Source organism: Rhineura floridana, chromosome 3 (genome assembly GCF_030035675.1).
Source record: "Rhineura floridana isolate rRhiFlo1 chromosome 3, rRhiFlo1.hap2, whole genome shotgun sequence".
NCBI classification, from domain to species: domain Eukaryota; kingdom Metazoa; phylum Chordata; class Lepidosauria; order Squamata; family Rhineuridae; genus Rhineura; species Rhineura floridana.
The window spans coordinates 224,973,419-224,999,439 of NC_084482.1; the positions used below are offsets into that span (position 1 = coordinate 224,973,419).

Consider the following 26,021-nt stretch of genomic DNA (forward strand, 5'->3'; position numbering starts at 1 on the left):
AGGAGGGACTGAATACTGGGAACGATCTATCGTCCCCCTGATCAAAATGCTCAGGGAGACCTTGAGATGAGATATGAAATTGAGGAAGCATCCAAACTAGGAAATGTGGTAGTAATGGGTGACTTCAACTACCCGGACATAGACTGGCTGCATATGTGTTCCAGTCATGACAAAGAAGCAAAGTTTCTAGATATTCTAAATGACTATTCCCTAGATCAGTTGGTCAAGTACTTCTTTACTCAGCGCATAGTTAAACTATGGAATTTGCTCCCACAAGATGCAGTAATGGCCACCAGCTTGGACGGCTTTAAAAGAAGATTAGACAAATTCATGGAGGACAGGGCTATCAATGGCTACTAGCCATGGCTGTGCTCTGCCACCCTAGTCAGAGGCAGCATGCTTCTGAAAACCAGTTGCTGGAAGCCTCAGGAGGGGAGTAGGGTTGCCAGGTTCTTGGCCTGAGACTGATCCTGTATCTTAGGAGAAGAGAAAGTCAGCCAAGCGCAGGTGTTCTTGCAACCCTGTAATGGGAAAAACCACAAGGTGCAATTCTCCCTTCTCCCTGCACAACTTTTAAAGATACAGAAGACCTTTTGGTTGCCAGGCCTGGCCTCCAAGAGGTCTTCTGTATCTTTAAAAGTTGTGGAAGGGGAAGGAAGAATTCCACCTTGTGGTTTTTCCCATTACAGAGTTGCCAGAACACCTGTACTTGGCTGACTTTCTCTTCTCCTAAAGATACAGGATCAGTCTCAGGCCAGGAACCTGGCAACCCTAGGAGGGGAGAGTGTTCTTGCACTCGGGTCCTGCTTGCGGGCTTCCCCCAGGCACCTGGTTGGCCACTGTGAGAACAGGATGCTGGACTAGATGGGCCACTGGCCTGATCCAGCAGGCTCTTCTTATGTTCTTATGAAGGAGGGAGTGGTGAGCAGGAATGAAGCCCCTTGCCTGGAGGGTGCTCTCTCTCTCTCTCTCTCTCTCTCTCTCTCTCTCTCTCTCTCTCTCTCTCTCTCTCTCTCTCTCACACACACACACACACACACACACACACACACACACACACACACACACACACACACACACACACACACACACACACACACTTGCCTGCCCCACCCATTTACTGTCACAGACACCTCTCCGTCTGCTTGCTACTGACAGAGAAAACACCCTGCAGGTAAGTCTTAGAGAATGGAGAAGTTCAACTTCCTCTTGAATGTTCTGGGGGATTTTGAGAGGAGGAGGGTGTCAAGGAGGTGCTCCAAACAGGAATGCTAAACTGGTGACTCAGCGGTTTCCAAATGCCCAGGGATTAATACCAACCCTGTGTTAGGAAACACAGGGTATGAACCTTACATGCATTTTATTTCTGTTTCATCATCACACACGTGGGCATATTTTTATGTTAAAACCAAACCAAAGTAGCAATGCTTCATGGGAAAGAACCTGAGCTAAGTATTAGGTTTCGATTCTTGAGAAGGGAATGTGTGGCTCAGCAGGAAACGGCGCCAGCTAGGCTGCAACAATGTTCTACACCAGTCAACAATGTTCTACACCAGTCAAGAGTCCTTGAATGTTTTATTTCTACTGTACTCCGTGAATTCTCAGAGAACCCCTACACATTGTCACCTCTGTTGTAATAAATAAGTAGAATGCCTCTGTATGCATCGATAACTCCTCTGAAGTAGGAAACTGAATATCCTCAGAGATAACTTTCAGGGCCATATGTATTCTTTTGTATATGTGTTCTGCATTTGTTATTACCCCAAGTGTTACTTCACCCCGACATACCAGCCCTTATCTTTCCTGGGAACACACTGGAACATTGAATTTCAGAGAGAAACCTCCGAGACTTTAATATGTAACTAGTGATATGTAGCCGAGACCTGTTAAATTTCTCTTGTCTTAGTTACATTTTGTTTATTGATTAAGGCAACGTAGAATACTATATATGCTCTTGCAAAACAATAAAGAATTGCTCTCATCCTTGCCAGGCTGTTGTGCCCGAGTGAGTGTGAAAGCCCTTTTTGATTCAAAAAGCTGTCTGTGTCTTTTTCATTGCGATTGCTGGGGAGGGCTGTGTCTTGGTTGGAGCAACTTAACTCCGGTTCGGCTCGCACCTATCCCCGGGCGTACTGAGGCCATACAGGTAAAAGGTAAGGGTGTATTTTCGCCCAAAATTTAGCCTCAACAATTGCAAGGTATGCTGTCACCTTTCCTGTGCAATCCAGCCTGGGCAGGATATTCCCCCAAAAGGTCAATGCGGTACCCTCTCCTTCCTCAGCCATAAGCTGAACAACCAAGTCGGGAACCAAGTAGTCAAGTATTGGGTTTAATATCAAGACATTACCTACATAAAGCACACACTATTCCAAAAAGAGGGAGATTCATATGACGATAAAGAGAAAGAGGTCGCCTCAGTGACTAGGAGCACCTTTCACCACTATGACTGGAATGCTTTGGACATGTAATGAGAAGACATGACTCACTTGAAGAGACAATAATGCTGGGGGAAACAGAAGGGAGTAGAAAAAGAGGAAGGCCAAATAAGAGATGGACTGACTCCTTAAAGGAAGCCACAGACCTGAACTTACAAGATCTGAACAGGGTGGTTCACGACAGATGCTCTTGGAGGTCGCTGATTCATAAGTCGTAATCGACTTGAAGGTGTTAGGTCAAAACTAAAATTCTGAGCTGTCCTCTTGACCTTACTCACCTCACATTCACCCCAGGAAGAGTGCGGAGCTGAGTCACTTGAACCCACTGCCAGAGACCCAGGAAATAACGACACAAAGAACCTTTGACAAAGGGGACCCAAACCTGTCCAGCAAGGTGCCTTCCAGAAATGGGAACCCCGTTTATTGAAAGGGGTTCAGATTATATACCCTTGAGGAAGGGCTACAGGTCAGGGGGGTGGACTCCATAAAGCAGAAAGAAATCACACAATGGCAAAAGGTCATAACAAGGGGGAGGAGAGGAAGGGGAGATGGGCAAAATCACCCGGGGCATGCTGCCCCTTTGTAAATCAGAATTTGCAGGCTGCTACAGGCTTGAGATAAAGGCTGGAGCCAGAGAGCTCAAACAACCAGGAAGCGGATTGTAAAACACGGACTTAGCATGAACAAATGCAAAACATCTCCTTGAGGGGACAAAGGTTTTCATCCTTTGGCACATATCTTGTTAAAGCTCACTGAGCATAAGAAAAGGTGGATCCAGCTTGCATTCTGAACTAAAGTTCTTTCTGCAAAGCTTCCTGGGATGGGGGTCAGGTTAGGGGCAAATAAACCGAAATCAACTTTATTTCTTCCATAATTCATTTTAACCCAACAAAGGCATATAACAACAACAACAACACATAGGTGCTGTAAAAATTGTAGGGGAAAGAGTTTCGGGGCTTTCACAATGTTTTGATGTGGGTCTAACTTTCTCTCCAATCAGCCGTTTGCTCATTTTTGGGGGACGGTTTAAAAGCAGGAACGGAACGGAACAGGCCGGAACGGGCCCTTTATAAAAGAAATTGATGCCAAAAACACTGGGATGTGTTAGAGACAGTTGAGAACAACATTTAGGAACAAAAACGTTCCGGGCTATTTTACTTAAAAGCGTATTATGGCCCGGAATGGGTATCGGAATGTGGTTTGCGTGGAAGTTCTGTGTTTTATTGCATGCATCCCATGTAGTAATGTGGGACTTGTGAATTTGGTGGGTCTGGCTCGCTGGGAAGTCGCCATTCTGGGCTATTTTATGTAAAATTAGGATAGTGACGGGTAGAGGGAGATATGACGTTGTGCGGAGGACTTGCCAGGTGAGGGGAACTCGGCCCAGGCAGTTAACGGCTGTGCCGTGTTCCGGTCCTCCACACATCCACAGGTTTGTTGGTTGCCCTATCAGCCAGCTCTCTGATCTCCGGATGTTGCTTTTAAATGCCAGATCGGTACATAATAAGACCTTCCTCATCCACGATTTAATTGGAGATGAGGCAGCCAATTTGGCATGTATAACTGAGACCTGGGTGGGTGAGCAGGGTGGAGTTAGTCTCTCCCAGCTGTGCCCACCGGGGTACATGGTTCAGCATCACGGTAGATCTGAGGGCCGGGGAGGGGGGGTTGCTGTGGTCTATAGGAGTTCCATCTCTCTCTCCAAGCACCATGTCCATGTAACCACCGGTCTGGAGTGTTTGCACCTTATGTTGGGTCAGGGGGACAGATTGGGGATTCTGTTGGTGTACCGCCCACCCCGCTGCCCAACAGACTCCCTAACTAAGCTGGCGGAGGTGGTCTCGGATGTTCTGCTGAAATCCCCTAGACTGTTGATCCTGGGAGATGTCAACATTCATGCTGAGGCCATCTTATCTGGGGCGGCTCAGGACTTCATGGTCTCCATGACAACCATGGGGCTGTCCCAATACGCTACTGGCCCAACGCATGTGGCAGGACATACTCTAGACCTGATTTTTGCGACTGGACATGGTGATGGTGATCTGCATGTAGGGAATCTTACATCAATCCCTTTGTCATGGACAGATCACCGCTTGTTGAAGTTTAGACTTACAGCAGCTTTTCCCCTCTGCAAGGGTGGGGGACCTATTAAGATGGTCCGCCCCCGCAGACTAATGAATCCGGATGGTTTTCAAAAGGCTCTGGGGAGCTTTCCGGCTGATAGGGCTGGCGCTTCTGTCGAAACCCTGGTCGAATTGTGGAACACTGAAATGACCCGGGCAGCTGACATGATAGCTCCTGCGTGCCCTCTCCTATGTAGAGCTCATACAGCTCCATGGTATACTCTGGAGCTGAGAGCGATGAAACAGTCTAGGAGCTGGCTTGAGTGCAGATGGAGGCGGACTCCTGATGGATGCAACTGTGCTCTGGTAAGTGCCTATACCAAGTTATATTTTGGAGCAGTGCAGGCAGCAAAGAAACAATATTTTGTTGCCACTATTAAATCTTCTATCTGCTGTCTGGCGGAGCTTTTTCAAACTGTCAGAGGGCTATTACATTCTAGCCCTAGGGACATGATAGAATCATCCGAAGCACGCTGTAACGAATTTGCTAGGCACTTCCAGGATAAAGTCTCTTGCATCCGTCAGACTTGGACTCCAATGTGTTAGCAGTTGAATCAAATGAGGTATCCGGAGCACAGCCTGGTCGTGATTTTTTGGATGAGTTTCAATTGGTGCAGCTTGAGGACGTTGACAAGGTGCTTGGACGGGTGCGAGCAACCACTTCTGTGTTGGATCCTTGCCCCTCTTGGCTAATAAAAGCCAGCAGGGATAGCACCGCCAGTTGGGCCAGGGAAGTGATTAATGCCTCACTGCATGAGGGAGTGGTCCCTGGCTGCCTGAAGGCGGCAGTAGTGAGACCACTTTTGAAGAAATTTTCCCTGGACCCAGAAAACCTTAACAATTACAGGCCGGTAGCAAATGCTCCATTCTTGGGCAAGGTCCTCGAAAGAGTGGTTGCGGACCAGCTCCAGACACTCTTGGATGAGACCGATTATCTGGATCCATTTCAATCGGGTTTCAGGCCCGGTTTTGGCACGGAGACGGCCTTGGTCGCCCTGTATGATGACCTTTGTCAGGAGAAAGACAGGGGGAGTGTAATTCTGTTGGTTCTCCTTGACCTGTCAGCGGCTTTTGATACCATCGACCATGGTATCCTTCTGGGGAGACTTGCGGATTTGGGAGTCGGAGGTACTGCTTGGCAGTGGTTCTACTCCTACCAGGCGGGTCGTCTCCAGAAGGTAGTGCTTGGGGAGCATCGCTCGGCACCCTGGGCAATCCAATATGGAGTTCCGCAGGGGTCAGTTCTGTCCCCCATGCTCTTTAACATCTATATGAAGCTGCTGGGTGCCGTCATCAGGAGTTTTGGAGTGCGTTGCCACCAGTATGCTGATGACACACAGCTCTACTTCTCCTTTTCATCTTGTTCAGGTGAGGCTATCAAGGTGCTGAACCGATGCCTGGCTGCGATAATGGACTGGAGCGAATAAATTGAAGCTCAATCCAGACAAGACTGAGACGCTGTTAATAGGTGGTTCTTCTGACCAGATGGTGGATGTTCAACCTGTCCTGGATGGGGTTGCACTCCCCCTGAAGGAGCAGGTTCGTAGCTTGGGAGTTCTTTTAGAACCATCCATGTCACTGGAGGCCCAGGTAGCCTCGGTGGCACGGAGTGCTTTCTACCAACTTCGGCTGGTGGCCCAGCTACGCCCCTATCTGGACAGGGAAAATCTTGCTTCAGTTGTTCATGCTCTGGTAACCTCTAAATTAGACTACTACAATGCACGCTACATGGGGCTGCCCTTGAAGACGGTTCAGAAACTACAGCTCGTGCAGAATGCAGTGGCCAGACTGATAAATGGGACCAGGTGGTCCGAACATATAACACCGATTCTGGCCTGCTTGCACTGGCTGCCTATATGTTTCTGGGCTCGATTCAAGGTACTGGTTTTAACCTATAAAGCCTTGCACGGCACGATACGAACCTACCCGTACACTCCGCTCAACATCGAAGGCCCTCCTCCGGGTGCCTACTCAGAGAGAAGCCCGGAAAGTGACAACAAGAAAAAGGGCCTTCTCAGTGGTGGCCCCAGAACTATGGAATATTCTTCCTGATGAGGTACGCCTGGCGCCAACATTACTATCTTTTCAGCGCCAGATAAAAACCTTCCTCTTCTCCCAGGCATTTTAGTTTTTAGTTTTTTAGCTTTTTAGCATCTTAGTATTTTAGTATTTCAGCTTTTTAATATTTAATAGGCATTTGTATGTGCATACATATGCTTTAATTTTTGATATTATTAATGTATGTTTAAATTGCTTGATATGTGGTTTTAATTGTATATCAGACGTTTTACTTGTTGTGAACCGCCCAGAGAGCTTCGGCTATGGGGCGGTATATAAATTGAATAAATAAATAAATAAATAAAGCGTATTATAGCCTGGAACGGGTATCGGAATGTGGTTTGCGTGGAAGTTTTGTGTCTTATTGCATGCATTCCATGTAGTAATGTGGGACTTGTGAATTTGGTGGGTCTGGCTCTCTGGGAAGTTGCCGTTCCGGGCTATTTTACGTAAAAGCGTATTATAGCCTGGAACGGGTATCAGAACGTGGTTTGCGCGGAAGTTTTGTTTCTTATTGCATGCATCCCATGTAGTCGTGTTGGACTGGTGAATTTGGTGGGTCTGGCTCTCTGGGAAGTTGCCGTTCCGGGCTGTTTTATGTAAAAGCGTATTATAGCCCAGAACGGGTATCGGAACGTGGTTTGCATGGATGTTTTGTGTCTTATTGCATGCATCTTATGTAGTCATGTTGGACTGGTGAATTTGGTGGGTCTGGCTTGCTGGGAAGTCACCGTTCTGGGCTGTTTTACATAAAAGTGTATTATAGCCCGGAACGGGTATCGGAATGTGGTTTGCATGGATGTTTTGTGTCTTATTGCATGCATCCCATGTAGTCGTGTTGGACTGGTGAATTTGGTGGGTCTGGCTCACTGGGAAGTCACCGTTCCAGTCTGTTTTATGCAGGGGTGTCACAACCGGGGTGCGGAGAATGCAGACCGCACCCGGGTGACACCCTGAGGGGGGTGACACCCTGAGCCACCCCGCCCCGTGCTGTTGCCCAGCAAGGCTGCGCCCTCCTCAGAGGCGGGCAGGCGAGACTGGGAACAGCGTCATGGATGGGGGGTGGCTGGCCTCGAGTGCATGCTCATGCACGCACACAAGCCCAGCCACCTCGTCCATGCCCCTGGGAGGGCGTGCGCCAGAGGTCCACACACACACACCCCGCACTCTTGCTAGTGACGCCGCTGGTTTTACGTAAAAGCATATTATAGCCTGGAACGGGTATCGGAATATGGTTTGCATGGAAGTTTTGTGTCTTATTGTATGCATCCCATGTAGTCATGTGGGACTGGTGAATTTCAGAGGTCTGGCTCGCTGGGAAGGCTGTTTCATTCCATTCCGGAGGGCATTTTGGTTGTTAAAGAGTTAATAAAAAATCCTATCGGAATGGTTTTTGTTCCTAAATGTTGTTCTCAAGTGTCTGTAACACATCCCAGTGTTTTTGGCATCAATTTCTTTTATAAAGGGCCCGTTCCGGCCTGTTCCGTTCCGGCTTTTACACCGTCCCCACTTTTTGCTCAAATAAAAGTGCCCCTAATGGGTCTGATCCAAACACAAGGCGACGCTCCGTTGGTTTGCGAAGCTCCCGCAGTCAGACCAAGGGGAATCTTGGCCTGGGCGCACTGGATAGCAACGCCTGCACCTGTGCTACTGCGAGGTATTTTTTTGGGGGGGGTGTTACTCGATGCCCGCGATGGGCAGCTGAACCGGTGCTATTGCGAGACTAGGTGCCCGCGATGGGCATCTGAAGGATTGCTGCAGCACGCCCTGGACAGAAGCCCATCTGGGGAGATGGGGGAGCCCAGGTGGGCCCGAACCTCCAAAGAGGGTTCGCGGCTGCTGAGCCGAGGGTCCCAGGCGGGCTTGTCTTCTTCCTTTCTCTTTTGGGCAGGGTCCACCAGAGGGAGAAACAGAGGGAGAGGACGCCTAGAGAGGCCCGGAAAGAGGCACTTCCACCCCCTCCGGCGGGTCTTCCCCCCGTCCGCCCCCGTCTCTCCCTCCCATCTAGCCACCCGCCGGGGCGAAGTTGCGACGTGCGGCGCGAGGAAGAGAACAGCGAGTTGGCGCCCGGCGAACAAGAGGGCTTGGGGGTTGTGCATCCCCCCCCAGCCCGGGATCAGGTGGGTGCAAAGTGTGTGTGGGGGTCCGGCTTGGAAGCAGAGCGGGGAGGGGGGCTCTGCCATCCTGCGGCTGCTTGGGGAGCGCCGAGCCAACCTGGGAGGAGGGGGCGATGGTGGGAAGGGGGACCCCCGGAAGAGGGGGGCCTTGGGGGGCAGGTAAGCAACCATGGAGGTGGGGGGCCTGATTGAAGGAATAATGTGAGCGCCCAGCATGAGAAAAGCCCTGTTCTGAAAGTGGGAGGGAGGGGTTGAACCCACGTGGCTTATTTTTCAATTGCCTTGATCTCGGGCAGCGCAGGGACTCGGGTGCAGCCGTGGCTTTTTGGAAAGTGGCGGAATCAGTCATCCCAAAGAAGGATCTGGGCGGGAAATTCCCTACGCACACAGGCATCTTCCCTCTCCCCCCCCCCAGCAGAATCCCCCAACCTCGAATGTCCCAGCCAGGCTGAAGCTGCTCTTGCATCAGAGGCTTGGAGTGGGGTGGAGGCAATCTGGGGGCTCCCAAAAGGGGGCTTTTCGGGGGGGGGACGGAGGAGAAAGAGAAATGGAGGAAGGGGGCATATGCAAAATCTCCCGGGAGGGGGGAGATAAAGGCAGGCAAAATGGAGGGAAGAAGCTGAGCTGTTTTTAACATGCTGCCTCTTCCTCCATCCCAGGAGCCTGCCGCTTTCTTCTCACTTGTGAGCTCCTTGGAGCTCACAAGAGGAATCCCAGAGAAGATCTAGTCCAAGAAGCCACACGTCTAGTCCAAGAAGCCACGTGTCTCCTACACCTCCCCCATCAACATCTGAGCCTCCCGACCAAGTTGCTGCTGGTGCATCTGCATGAGAGATCTGGTGAGTATTTGGGGGGGGGGGTTGGTGGTGGAGAAGGAGAAAGGGAGGGAAAAACTCCCTTTTAGTGGAAAAACTCAAAAAATGGAGGGGAGGGAGGAGACGAGTAGTACCCAAGAAGGGAGGGGAGACGCCTCCTCCAAAATGTCTCCCCATTTCTGGAAACCCCTTTCCCAACCAGACAAAGCCATTTTTAAATCTCCAACTTGTAAAAGTTTTAAGCATTGTTTTCATGGCTTTATTCGTTTTTATTACTATGTAAACCAGCCTAGAGAGCCAGAGTGGCGTAGTGGTTAGAGTGTTGGACTACAACCTGGGAGACGAGGGTTCGAAACCCCACACAGCCTTGAAGCTCCCTGGGTGACCTTCGGCCAGTCACTGCCTCTCAGCCTCAGACGGAGGCAATGGTAAACCACTTCTGAATTCCGCTTACCACGAAAACCCCATTCATAGGGTCGTCATAAGTCGGGATTGACTTGAAGGCAGTCCATGCTGTTACATGCTTTCAAGTCGATTTTGACATGGCGACCCTTTGAATCAGTGACCTCCAATAGCATCTGTCATGAACCACCCAGTTCAGATCTTGTAAGTTCAGGTCTGTGGCTTCCTTTATGGAGTCAATCCATCTCTTGTTTGGCCTTCCTCTTTTTCTACTCCCTTCTGTTTTTCCCAGCATTATTGTCTTTTCTAGTGAATCATGTCTTCTCATGATGTGTCCAAAGTATGATAACCTCAGTTTCATCATTTTAGCTTCTAGTGACAGTTCTGGTTTAATTTGTTCTATAACACCCAATTATATGTAAAAAATGGAAATGGACTGCCTTCAAGTCGATCCCTACTTATGGTGACCCTATGAATAGGGTGTTCATGGTAAGTTCATTTGGTAACGTGCCTCTGAGCGTATGATGAGTGGGGGCAACACCTGCAGTCAGCCCAAAAAACAGGAACATGACATGCGCTGTGCTGATCTTATTTTAGCAGGGAGGAAGCAACAATATTAAAATAGTTGATATAGTTCAGATAGTCACTCTAAATGTTTGATTTACTTTGCAATTTTAGTGAAGCTTGCTATAATAAATCATTTTCTTTTGCTTCTGTTTCTGTGAATATGTGAAGTACAGCAACACTGCAAAATTTACACTAAAAAAACTCCAAACATAATAATGGCACTGACTTCTGCAGAATAGTCTCCAGTGGACCTCAGGAGTGTGTCAATTTGCACAAGATAAAACAGTGGGAGGTGAAATATACCCTAGCAAAATTCTAGGTGTGCTCTATATGTTTAATTGACCATGTCCACCTTTCTTTAAGTGGGGTGGTTTACGCATAGCAGGCTGAAAACATGCATCCTGGGCAGGCCAGGTTCCCCCCCCCCAACAGCTAGAATCATTTACAACAAAGTGCAGTTTCAGATTCATTTCATTTTTAGTTTGTATACTGCCTTTCTACATCACTGCACTCAAGGAGGTTTACAGCTATAGAAATGTCAAAAATATACAGAGATAATCATACTATCATCCTATAATGCTACAAAATACAAAATAATGCCAAAAAAAGAAAAAAGTAAACAAATGTTACAGAAATACATAATATTACATATACAAGTGTTGCAACTGTTAATGCACCCAAAACAGAAATTTAGGTTGCTAGGTAGGATGCTGAAAGCCAGGACCTCCAAGGTGGCTTTCTCTGAAATGCTACCGGTTCCACGCGCAGGACCAGCCAGACAGGCCCAGCTTCGCAGTCTCAATGCGTGGATGAGACGATGGTGTCGGGTGGAAGGGTTCGGATTTGTTAGGCACTGGGGAACATTTTGGGACAAGCCAGGCCTGTACAAAAGGGACGGGCTCCACTTGAACCAGAATGGAACCAGACTGCTGGCACTTAAAATTAAAAAGGTGGCAGAGCAGCTTTTAAACTGACTGAGGGGGGAAACCCGACAGGAGCTGAGAAAGGTCCGTTTCGGAATAAACCTCCCCCCTGGGATAAAAACCAAAGAAATGATGAAATTTTAAAAGGGGTAGGCCTAGAAGTAGGCATTGTGAGAGCAGGGGCACAGGATATAAATTCAGAAGAGCAAAATTACCACAGGCCTAACCACAAGTGCCAAAGACACTTGAAGAGAGACACTGCTTACAAGTGCCTGTACGCTAATGCTAGGAGCCTGCGAACCAAGATGGGAGAACTGGAGTGCTTGGTCTTAGAGAAGAGCATTGATATAGTGAGCATAACGGAGACCTGGTGGAATGGAGAAAACCAGTGGGATACGGTTATCCTTGGATATAAACTATATCGGAAGGACAGGGAAGGACGTATTGGTGGCGGAGTCGCTCTATACGTGAAAGAAGGCATTGAATCCAGCAAGCTCGAAACCCCAAAAGAGGCAGACTGCTCCACAGAATCGTTGTGGGTGGTGATACCATGCCCCAGGAGGGACTTAATACTGGGAACGATCTATCGTCCCCCTGATCAAAATGCTCAGGGAGACCTTGAGATGAGATATGAAATTGAGGAAGCATCCAAACTAGGAAATGTGGTAGTAATGGGTGACTTCAACTACCCGGACATAGACTGGCTGCATATGTGTTCCAGTCATGACAAAGAAGCAAAGTTTCTAGATATTCTAAATGACTATTCCCTAGATCAGTTGGTCATGGAACCGACCAGAGGGATGGCAACCCTGGACTTAATCCTCAGTGGGGACCGGGACCTGGTGCGAGATGTAAGTGTTGTTGAACCGATTGGGAGCAGTGACCACAGTGCTATTAAATTAAACATACATGTAACTGGCCAATTGCCAAGAAAATCCAACACGGTCACATTTGACTTCAAAAGAGGAAACTTCACAAAAATGAGGGGATTGGTAAAAAGAAAGCTGAAAAACAAAGTCCAGAGGGTCACATCACTCGAAAATGCTTGGAAGTTGTTTAAAAACTCTATATTAGAAGCTCAACTGGAGTGCATACCGCAGATCAGAAAAGGTACCGCCAGGGCCAAGAAGATGCCAGCATGGTTAACGAGCAAAGTCAAGGAAGCTCTTAGAGGCAAAAAGTCTTCCTTCAGAAAATGGAAGTCTTGTCCGAATGAAGAAAATAAAAAAGAACACAAACTCTGGCAAAAGAAATGTAAGAAGACAATAAGGGATGCTAAAAAAGAATTTGAGGAGCACATTGCTAAGAACATAAAAACCAACAACAAAAAATTCTATAAATACATTCAAAGCAGGAGACCATCTAGGGAGACAATTGGACCCTTGGATGATAAGGGAGTCAAAGGTGTACTAAAGAACGATAAGGAGATTGCAGAGAAGCTAAATGAATTCTTTGCATCTGTCTTCACAGTGGAAGATATAGGGCAGATCCCTGAACCTGAACTAACATTTGCAGGAAGGGATTCTGAGGAACTGAGACAAATAGTGGTAACGAGAGAGGAAGTTCTAAGCTTAATGGACAATATAAAAACTGACAAATCACCGGGCCCGGATGGCATCCACCCGAGAGTTCTCAAAGAACTCAAAGGTGAAATTGCTGATCTGCTAACTAAAATATGTAACTTGTCCCTTGGGTCCTCCTCCGTGCCTGAGGACTGGAAAGTGGCAAATGTAACACCAATCTTCAAAAAGGGATCCAGAGGGGATCCCAGAAATTACAGGCCAGTTAGCTTAACTTCTGTCCCTGGAAAACTGGTAGAAAATATTATTAAAGCTAGATTAACCAAGCACATAGAAGAACAAGCCTTGCTGAAGCAGAGCCAGCATGGCTTCTGCAAGGGAAAGTCCTGTCTCAGTAACCTATTAGAATTCTTTGAGAGTGTCAACAAGCATATAGATAGAGGTGATCCAGTGGACATAGTGTACTTAGACTTTCAAAAAGCGTTTGACAAGGTACCTCACCAAAGGCTTCTGAGGAAGCTTAGCAGTCATGGAATAAGAGGAGAGGTCCTCTTGTGGATAAGGAATTGGTTAAGAAGCAGAAAGCAGAGAGTAGGAATAAACGGACAGTTCTCCCAATGGAGGGCTGTAGAAAGTGGAGTCCCTCAAGGATCGGTATTGGGACCTGTACTTTTCAACTTGTTCATTAATGACCTAGAATTAGGAGTGAGCAGTGAAGTGGCCAAGTTTGCTGACGACACTAAATTGTTCAGGGTTGTTAAAACAAAAAGGAATTGTGAAGAGCTCCAAAAAGACCTCTCCAAACTGAGTGAATGGGCGGAAAAATGGCAAATGCAATTCAATATAAACAAGTGTAAAATTATGCATATTGGAGCAAAAAATCTTAATTTCACATATACGCTCATGGGGTCTGAACTGGCTGTGACCGACCAGGAGAGAGACCTCGGGGTTGTAGTGGACAGCACGATGAAAATGTCGACCCAGTGTGCGGCAGCTGTGAAAAAGGCAAATTCCATGCTAGCGATAATTAGGAAAGGTATTGAAAATAAAACAGCCGATATCATAATGCCGTTGTATAAATCTATGGTGCGGCCGCATTTGGAATACCGTGTACAGTTCTGGTCGCCTCATCTCAAAAAGGATATGATAGAGTTGGAAAAGGTTCAGAAGAGGGCAACCAGAATGATCAAGGGGATGGAGCGACTCCCTTACGAGGAAAGGTTGCAGCATTTGGGGCTTTTTAGTTTAGAGAAAAGGCGGGTCAGAGGAGACATGATAGAAGTGTATAAAATTATGCATGGCATTGAGAAAGTGGATAGAGAAAAGTTCTTCTCCCTCTCTCATAATACTAGAACTCGTGGACATTCAAAGAAGCTGAATGTTGGAAGATTCAGGACAGACAAAAGGAAGTACTTCTTTACTCAGCGCATAGTTAAACTATGGAATTTGCTCCCACAAGATGCAGTAATGGCCACCAGCTTGGATGGCTTTTAAAGAAGATTAGACAAATTCATGGAGGACAGGGCTATCAATGGCTACTAGCCATGATGGCTGTGCTCTGCCACCCTAGTCAGAGGCAGCATGCTTCTGAAAACCAGTTGCCGGAAGCCTCAGGAGGGGAGAGTGTTCTTGCACTCGGGTCCTGCTTGCGGGCTTCCCCCAGGCCCCTGGTTGGCCACTGTGAGAACAGGATGCTGGACTAGATGGGCCACTGGCCTGATCCAGCAGGCTCTTCTTATGTTCTTATGTTCTTAGGATATGACTTCCAGTTTGAAACACAAAAGGTTGTTGTCACCATCATATGACATTGACCAATAAAAAGGCTTTGGAATTAATAAAAATAAATTTGACACAGATTTCTAGGATGAATAATGAGAGAAATAAAATTTTCTAGTTTAGATGCTCTGTGGAAACATTAGTAACACAGGAAAGAAGCAAAGTAAGAAGAACACCAACAAACATGCAAAAATATAATTCTCCATCTTTGGAGATGCCACCACTCACCATATGCTCAGAGGCACATGTTACCAAACTCTTCCAAGAGGAGGGTGATGGAAGCAGGAAGGAGGGGTAGGAGGAGGGCAGTTTAAAGCCCTCCCGTTCTTCCTCCCAGCAGAAGCCCAGGGCAGCAAACAAAAATGCTAAAAACACTTTAAAACATCATAAAAACAGACCTTAAAATACATTAAAACAAAACGTTAAAAAATTTAAAATAAAAAAAAGAAAAGCTTTAAAACATCTTTAAAAAGGGTTAAAAAAACATTGTTTTTTAAAAAAAATGTTAAAAAGCAAGTCCAACACACATGCAGACATCTTTAAGAATGCTTTTTACCAGTTTCCCTGGGACAGACGTTAAGCTAACTGGACTGTAGTTTCCAGGATCTCCCTGGATCCCTTTTTAAAAATTGGTGTTACATTGGCTACTTTCTAGTTCTGAGGTATGGAGGCAGATCTGAGGGGCAAGTTAAATTTTTTTTAGAAGATTAACAATTTCACGTTTGAGTTCAGGCACAGGGTTCTGCACTCTATTTTTTCCATTGTGAACAGAGATGCAAATAATTCATTCGGCTTCTCTGCAATCTCCCTGTTCTTCTTTAGCACACCTTTGCCTCTCTTGTCATCCAAGGGTCCAGCCGCCTCCCTAGATGGTCTCTTGCTACTAATGCATTAAAAATATATATTTTTTGTTGGTTTCCACAAATTTCTTTTTAGCATCCCTTATTATGTGCTTGAGAGCCAGTGTGGTGTAGTGGTTAGAGTGTTGGACTACAACCTGGGAGACCAGGGTTCGAATCCCCACACAGCCATGAAGCTCACTGGGTGGCCTTGGGCCAGTCACTGCCTCTCAGCCTCAGAGGGAGGTAATGGGAAACCTCCTCTGAATACTGCTTACTGTGAAGACCCTGGTCTCCGTAAGTCGGAATCGACTTGAAAGCAGTCCATTTCCATATTTCCATTATGTCCTTGCAGTTCTTTTGCCAAAGTGTGTGTTCCTTTTTGTTCTCCTCGTTTGGATGAGACTTCCATTTTTTGAAGGAAGCTTTCTTCCTGCTAATAGCGTCTTTGACTCTGCTCTTTAACCATGGTGGCGTCCTCTTGGCCCTAGTAATGTCTTTCCTGATCTGCTGGGTACACTCCACTTGAGCTTCTATTATAATGTTTTTAAACAGCTCCCAAGCAGTTTGGAGTGATTCAGCCCTCGTGAGTCTGCCTTTCAAATTCCTTATGCCATAATACATTTCTGAGAGTGTAAGGGGCCACAAGGTTGTTTTTGCTGCAAGAGACTAATTTGAATATTTTTGCAGTCACATATGGAGTAAATAATAACTCTCTGTGTTTCTTATTCCAGAAATAAGAGCTTCTGATCCTCAAATCTGACCACACCAGAAGAAGAGGAGAAGGAGGAGGAGGAAACATATGTTCATCCAGGACAGGTGTGTCCTTCAATATGTAGTAAGACTGTATGTATGTATGTCTCATTTCAGTGAAGAGCCCTGCTGGTTCCTCCAGCATCCTATTTTTACAGTAGTTGACCTGACGCCACAATGGGAAGCCCGCAAGCATGGGCTAAGTGTAACAACGCTGTCCCCTGTTGATTCCCAGCAAGTGGTATTCAGAGGCACAGTAGCCATCCATACCTTCATCCTCCATGAACTTGTCTAATCCTCTTTTCACGCCATCCAAGTTGGTGGCTACCACTGCCTCTTGCGGGAGGGAATTCCATAGTTTAAGTGTGCGCTGGGTGTGTGTACTGCCTTCAAGCCGATTCCGAGTTATGGCGACCCTATGAAGAGGGTTTTCATGAGGCTGAGAGGCAGTGACTGGCCCAAGGTCATCCAGTGAGCTTCATGGCTGTGTGGGGATTCGAACCCTGGTCTCCCGGGTCGTAGTCCAACACTTTAACCACTACACCACACTGGCTCCTAGATCATTTACAAACAAGTTAAAAAGCACCTTAGAAGGTCGTATAATCTTAGAAGGGGTGGGGCTGTGACTGTGATGCACTTCTGGATTTGTCACTGCACAACTGGCTTTGGAAAGCAGACAGGAGGGACCAGGATCCAAGACACCAGGGGTGTAATCATCAAAGGTGTCGGGGTCTTAATACCTTTACTTTTTTGGGAGTAGGGTCCCTATGTCTCCAGCCTCCTGTGAGCCAATTAGTGTGAAAGGGGAGTGTGTTAGCCACTGAGAACATAAGAGCATAAGAACATAAGAAGAGCCTCCTGGATCAGGCCAGTGGCCCATCTAGTCCAGCATCCTGTTCTCACAGTGGCCAACCAGGTGCCACTGGAATGCTAGAAGAAGAGTCTTCTAGCATGCTTCCTTGTCCTTTCCTGCCGATTCGATCCTATCAGAAGAAAGGAGGTGAGTCAGCCATTGAGGGGACTCTTCTCAGCAGCTAACACTCTCCCCTTTCATGCTGATTGGCTTCTAGGGATATCTCTTGTTGTGGGAGAAGGCATGAACAAAGATCTAATTCTCAGCTCAGCAGCAAAAAAGGGGGGGCATGGCTGTGACTAACATGAACGGACCTTGCACTTATGAATTTGCCGCTATACCACTGCGTGACACACAGGCACGTGCAAGCTCCGAGGAAGGGCTCCTTTTTAATGAAGCAAGAGGAAATTAAATGAGGGCGGTCTGCCCAGCTCAGGTCGCACAATCTCCCATCCCGCCCCCTGACCGAATTTGCAGGCGGAAAGTGTAATGCAAGCTGAAGGCTGCGTAGCTCTATGGGCTCCCGCGTTCGAAAAGGAACCCGAAGTGCCGCTGCTACCATTTCACAAAGAGTGGTGTTTAAAGACAGTTTGCTGGTGGAGGGGGGGAAGGAAGGGGTTTGTCGAGGGGCGACAGATTTTAAAAGGGGGAGGGACAATAGCAGAGACCCCTCCCTTCGTTTTCCTGGAAGAGAAATCGGTGTGGTCAGATTCCTTGCACAGGGGAGGCTGATGCCTGGAGGGAAAAACAAAGAGGTAAGTGGAGGGGGACTAATTTGCTTTTGGGGGGAGGAAGAGCCCCCCCATAACTCCTGTTTCGGAATCCATACAGCCCAGCTGCAGCGCGGGGGTGGGCGGCGAACAGCTGCCTGGCTGCCATTGCAGAAGGTTGTTTAAAGTCCCCTTCCCTAGAGAGATCACCCCTCCAGTCCCCATGGGATGGGGGGGCAGCAGGCCACCTTTGCTGGGGAGAAAAGAGCCTTACTTTGCTGTGGTAGGAGGAGAAAGGGTGCTCTCGACCCCTCCCCCAGGAAGGAAGGAAGGAACTCCTCCCTCCCCCAGGAATCCATTCCTATCCCGCTGCAAAATGCCCACCCCCCAATTTGCAGACTTTTGATTGCAGGCTTTTCCTCCCCTCCCCTCTCTGAGATACTGAGCCAGAAATGGCAGATGTTCAAGCTAGAGTTAGAAAGGGAAGAGGTACCAGAGATCATATTGCAAGCATACATTGGATAATGGAACAGACCAAGGAATTTCAGAAGGAAATCACCCTGTGCTTTATAGATTACAGCAAAGCCTTTGACTGTGTAGATCTTGAAAAACTATGGAATGCTTTAAAAGAAATGGGGGTGCCCTGATGCGCAACCTATACTCTGGACAAGAGACTATTGTAAGGACAGAATATGGAGAAACCGATTGGTTCCCCATTGGAAAGGGTGTGAGACAGGGGTGTATTTTATCACCCTATTTGTTTAATCTATACACAGAACATATCGTACGGAAAGCAGGAATGGACCAAGATGAAGGAGGTGTGAAAACTGGAGGGAGAAGTATCAAGAATTTAAGATATGCAGACGATACCATACTACTACTAGCAGAAACCAGTAATGATTTGAAACGAATGCTGATGAAAGTTAAAGAGGAAAGTTTCTTGACTATTGTCTCCATTTTGGTTAACGACTGTGCAGAGGTATTGATAATCCTTGACAAGTTCAATGTCCTCATTGTCAACTTTAAAGTTACATAAATCTTATGTTGTCATTACTTTAGTCTTTTGACATTCAGCTGTAGTCCTGCTTTTGTGCTTTCCTCTTGAACTTTCATCAGCATTGTTTTCCTTTTGGAAAGGAAAGGGGCTTCCCTTCTGCCCAGTGCTCACCCACCCAATCTCCTCCTCCCCCTCCCCTCCCTGCCCTTTCCCTGGGTCAGTGTTGGACTACGGCCTGAGAGACCAGGGTTCGAATCCCCACACAGCCATGAAGCTCACTGGGCGACCTTGGGCCAGTCACTGCCTCTCAGCCTGAGAGGAAGGCAATGGTGAAACCATCTCTGAATACCATTTACCATGAAAACCCTATTCATAGGTTCCACATAAGTCGGGATTGACTTGAAGGCAGTCCATTTTCATTTTCAAACATGATTGCACAGAAATAAATCCCACTGAAATCAAAAAGTGTGCAAATGATCAAACCCACCCTCCCTTCTCCCTCCTATCCCCTCCCTCTTGCCCCTTCCCTCCCCCTTCCTTTGCCCCTCCCTACCCATCCCCATCCCCTTCCAATCCTCTCCTTCCACTTCCCCCCTCCCCTTCCTCCTCCCCATGGTCGGTTTTACCTATCTTAAGCATGATTGCACAGAAGTAAATACATTTGCATATCATATAAGCATGCAAATTATCAAATCTGCCCTTCCCTCCACCCTCCTCTCTCCCCTACAATACGGTCCTTCCCCTCCTCCTCCCACATGGTCAGTTTTTCGTATCCTAACCTCACACAGTACATTCTTTTAAGGTGTCAGTATTATGTCAAAGTTTAAGGATATAATATAATGACAACATTTAATTTTTTTTATTATGTCTTCTAAATGTTTGTAAAATGAGTCATATGGAGTGTGGTCTCTAAAATATCATGTTTAAGACCACAGTGTTGTCTCCACTATATTGATTTGAGGCTGTTTCAATGTTTGTAGCTCCTGAAGGAGGACATGTTCCGAAACGCATCGAGCTCACAATAAATCTCATCTAGCACCAGAGCTTGTCTCTCTTTCCTGCGCTTTCTTTATCCAGGCCTGAAACATTGCCTGTGTAAATCTATTTTCTAATTTTGACACAATATGAAACTTATTTTTTAGACACATCCTTATTTGTATATCTCCTTGAACTTATTCTCCACCTCAAGATCACCTTGAGCATTTCATTCAGGAGGACAATAGTACATCCCAGGGACTAATTTATTCTTTGGGCCCAGTATGTAATAGGAGTGTTTCATTTGGGGATTTCCAGTTTGTTGGATCTGATGTACAGAGTGACACCACCTTCCGTACACCCTTCTCTGTCCTTATAGAGTTTGTATCTCTCTATGTATATCTGTCTCCCACTGGTTCTATCCATTCCACTAAGTTTCCCTTATGGCCACTATATCAGAGGTCTACTATATGCCATTTAAGGGATTGGGAAGCATGCTAGTGAAATGGTGGGTGGTTCTAACAGTCTAGACATGACGGGAAACTCAGGATGTACACAACACAGAGCTATGTTATGTTTGCAGTAGGGCAGAGTGAGTGGAAGATGTGGTAATTAGAGGAAGGAGAAATTGAAGTAGAGCTATTTACCATTTTCAGAAAAGGGGAAATGGTAGAGCAAGGATATAAATACTGTGACCCTCCATATGCTGTTGGATTTCAACCCTCATCATCCCTAAACAGGGATCATACAGATGAGGGATTATGGGATTCAGTGTTCAACAGTATCTGGAGGGCCACAGGTGCCCACCTCTGGCATAGAGGGTTGCTGTCGGTACTCAGTGTAACTTTGAAGTTCAGAAGCTGAATGGGATACTAAAGGTTCTTGAGACCCATTGATAGAGATAGTGTTGGGCATCTATAGCCCAGCTATATGAAACCAAGCTGCAGACTGGTTTGTGTTCCCACTTTATCTGTGGTGCTGTTGAGGATTTGAGGCAAGCATGTCTAGGTCTAGGTCCCACTCACCCCACATCTGGGGGCCCTGCTGGCTCTGGGCCCAATAGAAACTGACCCTTTCTTCCCATCTCTCGGTGGCCCTGCTTCCAGGTATTCCCTCCTAGAAAATAGAAGGTATGTCAGGTGGATTATTTGGACAAGGAGAAAGGACAGTGAGAGAGAACTAGGAAGAGAATTTCCACTAGGACAGTCATGTGTCAGAAGATGGGCACAAATCAGACAGAAGATTCCCTGCCCAATATTGTTTAGGTAAACTGAAAGGGAATTGTAAACCTTTGGGATGGGTGTCTCGAACTGGGGCTCTCAGGAATCAGCTGCTTTCCTCCTGCATCACCAGATGCAATGCAAGGCTCTGGAAATCTCTCAGTGCAGCTTCTGCCCTCTGCCCAAGCAACTCCTCTCTCCTCAGATGACCTCGTGAGTCGGAAAACTCATCCTTGTATGATGATGCCTACCTCTGATCCCTGGTCACTCTTCTGGCAGTTCCACCCTAGACTAGAATTGGAGGCCGCAGCTGAAATACTCAACCTATTGGGTGTTAACAAGTGGGGATTTCCCCTTCTAGTACAGAACAAGAGCAGTAACCTGTGTAGTACAGACCTTGGACCAACACTGCCTTTGCATCTGACCAGTTGCTTCCCCTGGTTTTGCTTTATTTCCCCCCCTCCTCCTCATTATATAATATTGTGAAATTGGAGGGGGCAGACACACAAATCTGTGTCTACAAGTGTGAAAAACCCCCAGTGAGGAATTGATGTTGCTGTCTGAGGCAGTGGTGGATTCAGAAGGCAAGGGAACACAGATAGGGAAGAGGAGAATTTAGGAGTTGTTAAAATAAGAGAAGGTGTTCATTGGGCTTGATGTGTGCTGAGGTCTTCAGCTTCTCCCCTGAAATCATAACAGGATTTTCTTTCTTCCCCCTCCCTCACTCCCCCCCCCCACAGATGATCAGGTGATGAGAATTCTAAAACGGCATCTGTAGCATCACGAGAAACAACAAGAAGTGTGAAAAGAATTTAAATATCACTGGAAACCTTACTTCACATATGAGAACACACACAGGTGAGAAGCCATACAAATGCATGGAATGTGGAAAAAGCTTCAGTCACCATCAGCACCTTACATAAAAGAACTCACACAGGAGAGAAGCCATATACATGTGTGGCGTGTGGAAAGAGTCAGTCACCAAACTAGTTATAAGGTTCATCAACGTATCCACACGGGAAAAACCATTTAAATGTGTGGAGTGTGGAAAGTACTTCACTGGAAGCTCAAATTTGATTAAACTGTAGCATCACGAGAAACAACATTTGAAGCAGCAAAAAAATAAAATAAAAGCTCGGTAATCAAAGATGGCCCAACGGACAAGAGGGGAACCAGTCAAAGAATGATAGGAAGAAATGTTTTGTTTCTTCAGGCACTGATACCCATGAACTCCTTCAAGGAAATCAGAAAATGAAGACAAGGGGAAAATGTGAATGGGGAGCATTTAAAAAGCATCAAGGAACTCACACAGGGGAGAAACCGTATAAATGCATGGAGTGTGGAGAGAGCTTCAGTTTTGGTTCAAATCTTACTTTACATCACCAAACTCACACAGGAGAGAAAGCATTTGAATGCATGGAGTGTGGAAAGTGCTTCAGTCTACGATGCAATCTTAAAACGCATCAAAGAATCCACACAGGGGAGAAACCATTTAAATGCATGGAGTGTGGAAAGAGCTTCAGTTTACGGAACTCACTTAAAACACATCAAAGAACCCACACAGGAGAGAAACCATTTAAATGCATGGAGTGTGGAAAGAGCTTCAGTGAGGGGTGTAAGCTTACATTACATCAAAGAATCCACACTGGGGAGAAACCATTTAAATGCATGGAGTGTGGAAAGAGCTTCAGTGAGGGGTGTAAGCTTACATTACATCAAAGAATCCACACTGGGGAGAAACCATTTAAATGCATGGAGTGTGGAAAAAGCTTTAGGGTGAACTCTTACCTTACCACTCATAAAAGAATCCACACAGGGGAAAAACCATTTAAATGCAGGGAGTGTGGACAGAGCTTCAGTCAATGGGGCAGTCTTAAAACACATCAAAAAATGCACACAGGGGAGAAACCATTTGAATGCATGGAGTGTGGAAAGTGCTTCAGTGTACGGGACTCACTTAAAAGACATCAAAGAACCCACACAGGGGAGAAACCATTTAAATGCATGCATTGTGGAAAGTGCTTCAGTGAACAGGGAGCGCGTAAAAAACATCAAAGAACTCATACACAAGAGAAACCATATAAGTGTGAGATGTGTGGAAAGAGTTTCCGTCTGAAACCACACCTTAGGACTCATCAAAATATCCACACAGGGGTAAAACCATTTAAATGCATGGAGTGTGGAAAGAGCTTCTTTGACGGTGGATCACTTACTAAACATCAAAGAATCCACACAGGAGAGAAGCCATATAAATGCATGGAATGTGGAAAAAGTTTCAATCTGAGCCAAAGCCTTAATTCACATCAAAGAATCCACACAGGAGAGAAACCATTTGAATGCATGGAGTGTGGAAAGTGCTTCAGTGAACGGGAGTCACTTAAAAGACATCAAAGAACCCACACAGGGGAGAAACCATTTAAATGCATGCATTGTGGAAAGTGCTTCAGTGAACAGGGAGCGCGTAAAAAACATCAAAGAACTCATACACAAGAGAAACCATATAAGTGTGAGATGTGTGGAAAGAGTTTCAGTCTGAAACCACACCTTAGGACTCATCAAAATATCCACACAGGGGTAAAACCATTTAAATGCATGGAGTGTGGAAAGAGCTTCTTTGACGGTGGATCACTTACTAAACATCAAAGAATCCACACAGGAGAGAAGCCATATAAATGCATGGAATGTGGAAAAAGTTTCAGTCTGAGCCAAAGCCTTAATTCACATCAAAGAATCCACACAGGAGAGAAACCGTACAAATGTGAGGAGTGTGGAAAGAGCTTCAATGACAGTGGAGCACTTACTAAACATCAAAGAATCCACACGGGAGAGAAACCATATACATGTAAGGAGTGTGGAAAGAATTTCAGTATCACTGGAAACCTTACTTCACATATGAGAACACACACAGGTGGGAAGCCATACAAATGCATGGAATGTGGAAAAAACTTCACTCAGCAGCATCACCTTACTTCACATAAAAGAACTCACACAGGAGAGAAGCCATATACATGTGTGGAGTGTGGAAAGAGTTTCAGTCACCAAAGTACTTATAAGGTTCATCAAAATATCCACACGAGGAAAGCCATTTAAATATGTGGAGTGTGGAAAGTGCTTCACTAGAAGCTCAAATTTGATTGAACAAAAAGTACCACACAGAGGAGAAACCACATCACTGCATGGGGTGTCGAAAGAGCTTCAGTCATAGTGGCAAACTTGCTGGACATCAACATGGGGGAGAAAGCATATAAATGTACGGAATGCGGAAAGAGCTTCAGTGGATTGAGCTGGACCCATGACAGACTTCAACGGGCTGACACATCATGTCTTGCTGTTCTCTCCTGCCACAATCCTATTTAACTGCCCCCCCCAAAGGCAAGAAAAGCTGGTCTGAAGAGATCATAGAATAGTAGAGTTGGAAGGGCCATCAAGTCCAACCCCTGCTCAATGCAGGAATCCAAATCAATGCATTCCCGACAGATGGCTGTCCAGCTGCCACTTGAATGCCTCCAGTGTTGGAGAGCCCACTACCTCTCTAGTAATTGGTTCCATTGTCATATGGCTCTAACAGTTAGGAAGTTTTTCCTGATGTCCAGTCGAAATCTGGCTTCCTGCAACTTGAGCCCATTATTCCGTGTCCTGCATTCTGGGACGATCAAGAAGAGATCCCGGCCTTCCTCTAAGTGACAACATGTCATGTACTTGAAGAGTGCTATCATATCTCCCCCCAGTCTTCTCTTCTCCAGGCTAAACATGCCCAGGTCTTTCAGTCTCTCCTGATAGGGCTTTGTTTCCAGTCCCCTGATCATCCTTGTTGCCCTCCTCTGAACCTGTTCCAGTTTCTCCATACTTCTTGAAATGTGGAGACCGGACCTGGACGCAGTACTCAAGATGAGGCCTAACCAGTGCTGAATAGAGGATAACTAAAACTTCACGTGATTTGGAAACTCACTTCTGTTAATGCAGACTAATATAGCATTTGCCTTTTTTGCAGCCACATTGCACTGTTGGCTCATATTCAGCTTGTGATGATTGACAATTCGAAGATCCTTCTCACATGTAGTATTGCTGAGCCAAGTATCCCCCATCTTATAACTGTGTATTTGGTTTCTTTTTCCTAAGTGTAGAACTTTGCATTTATCCCTGTTGAATTGCATTCTGTTGTTTTCAGCCCAATGCTCCAGCGTATTAAGGACCCTTTGAATTTTGTTTCTGTCTTCCATGGTATTAGCTATGCCCCCCAAATTTGTATCATCTGCAGGTTTGATAAGAATGCTCTCTGCCTCCTCATCTAAGTTGTTAATAAAAATGTTGAAGAGTACTGGGCCCAGGACCAAGCCCTCTGGTACCCCACTCGTTACTTCCACCCAGGTTGAGAAGGAACCATTGATAAGCACTGTTTGAGTATGATTCTGGAGCCAACTGTGGATCCACCTGATAGTTGTTCCATCCAGCCCACATTTAGCTAGCTTGCTAATCAGAATAACATGGGGCACTTTGTTGAAAGCTTTGCTGAAGTCGAGATATATCATGTCCACAGCATTCCCACAGTCTACAACGGAGGTTACCCGATAAAACACGAGATAAGATTAGTTTGGCAGGATTTGTTCTTCATAAATTTTTTAATGATATTTTTTACCAGCTTCAGCTGGTAAGAAAACTGCGGCCGTTTCTGGACCGAGATAGCCTGACCACTGTTGTCCATGCATACTGTAATGCGCTCTATATGCGGCTGTCCTTGAGGTTGGTCCAGAAGCTGCAGCTGGTGCAAAATGCAGCGGCAAGATTGCTCACTGGGGCAGGGTATCGCCGACATGTCACCCTGCTGCTGAAAGAATTGCACTGGCTGCCCATTTGCTACTGGTTCAAGGTTCTGGTTTTGGTGTACAAAGCCCTATACAGTTCGGGATCAGGATACCTGAAAGACCGTCTTACCCCTTT

The 26,021-nt window shown here is 46.3% G+C and overlaps 1 protein-coding gene across 3 annotated transcripts; it reads left to right on the plus strand.

Annotated features, from left to right (window-relative positions):
- The first annotated feature begins 8,194 nt into the window (after window positions 1-8,194).
- LOC133381772 (zinc finger protein 850-like) lies at window positions 8,195-25,308 on the plus strand. Of its 3 annotated transcripts, none has more exons than XR_009761731.1 (6): window positions 8,195-8,273; window positions 8,508-8,736; window positions 9,393-9,572; window positions 9,837-9,976; window positions 16,310-16,394; window positions 18,668-18,854. XR_009761731.1 is itself a non-coding variant. In XM_061621205.1 (6 exons), exon 6 carries the CDS (start codon window positions 22,335-22,337, stop codon window positions 24,171-24,173), a length of 1,839 nt encoding a protein of 612 aa, XP_061477189.1. In that variant the 5' UTR covers window positions 8,195-8,273; window positions 8,508-8,736; window positions 9,393-9,572; window positions 9,837-9,976; window positions 16,310-16,394; window positions 21,824-22,334; the 3' UTR covers window positions 24,174-25,308. The 3 variants fall into 3 exon arrangements, 2 of the variants coding, with proteins under 2 accessions (XP_061477189.1, XP_061477190.1); XM_061621205.1 differs by lacking the exon at window positions 18,668-18,854 and adding an exon at window positions 21,824-25,308; XM_061621206.1 differs by lacking the exons at window positions 9,837-9,976; window positions 18,668-18,854 and adding an exon at window positions 21,824-25,308.
- Window positions 25,309-26,021: the final 713 nt, after the last annotated feature.

Coding starts and splice junctions, on each gene's coding strand:
- LOC133381772 (XM_061621205.1), top strand. CDS start 22,335: ATGAAGACAAGGGGAAAATGTGAATGGGGAGCATTTAAAAAGCATCAA.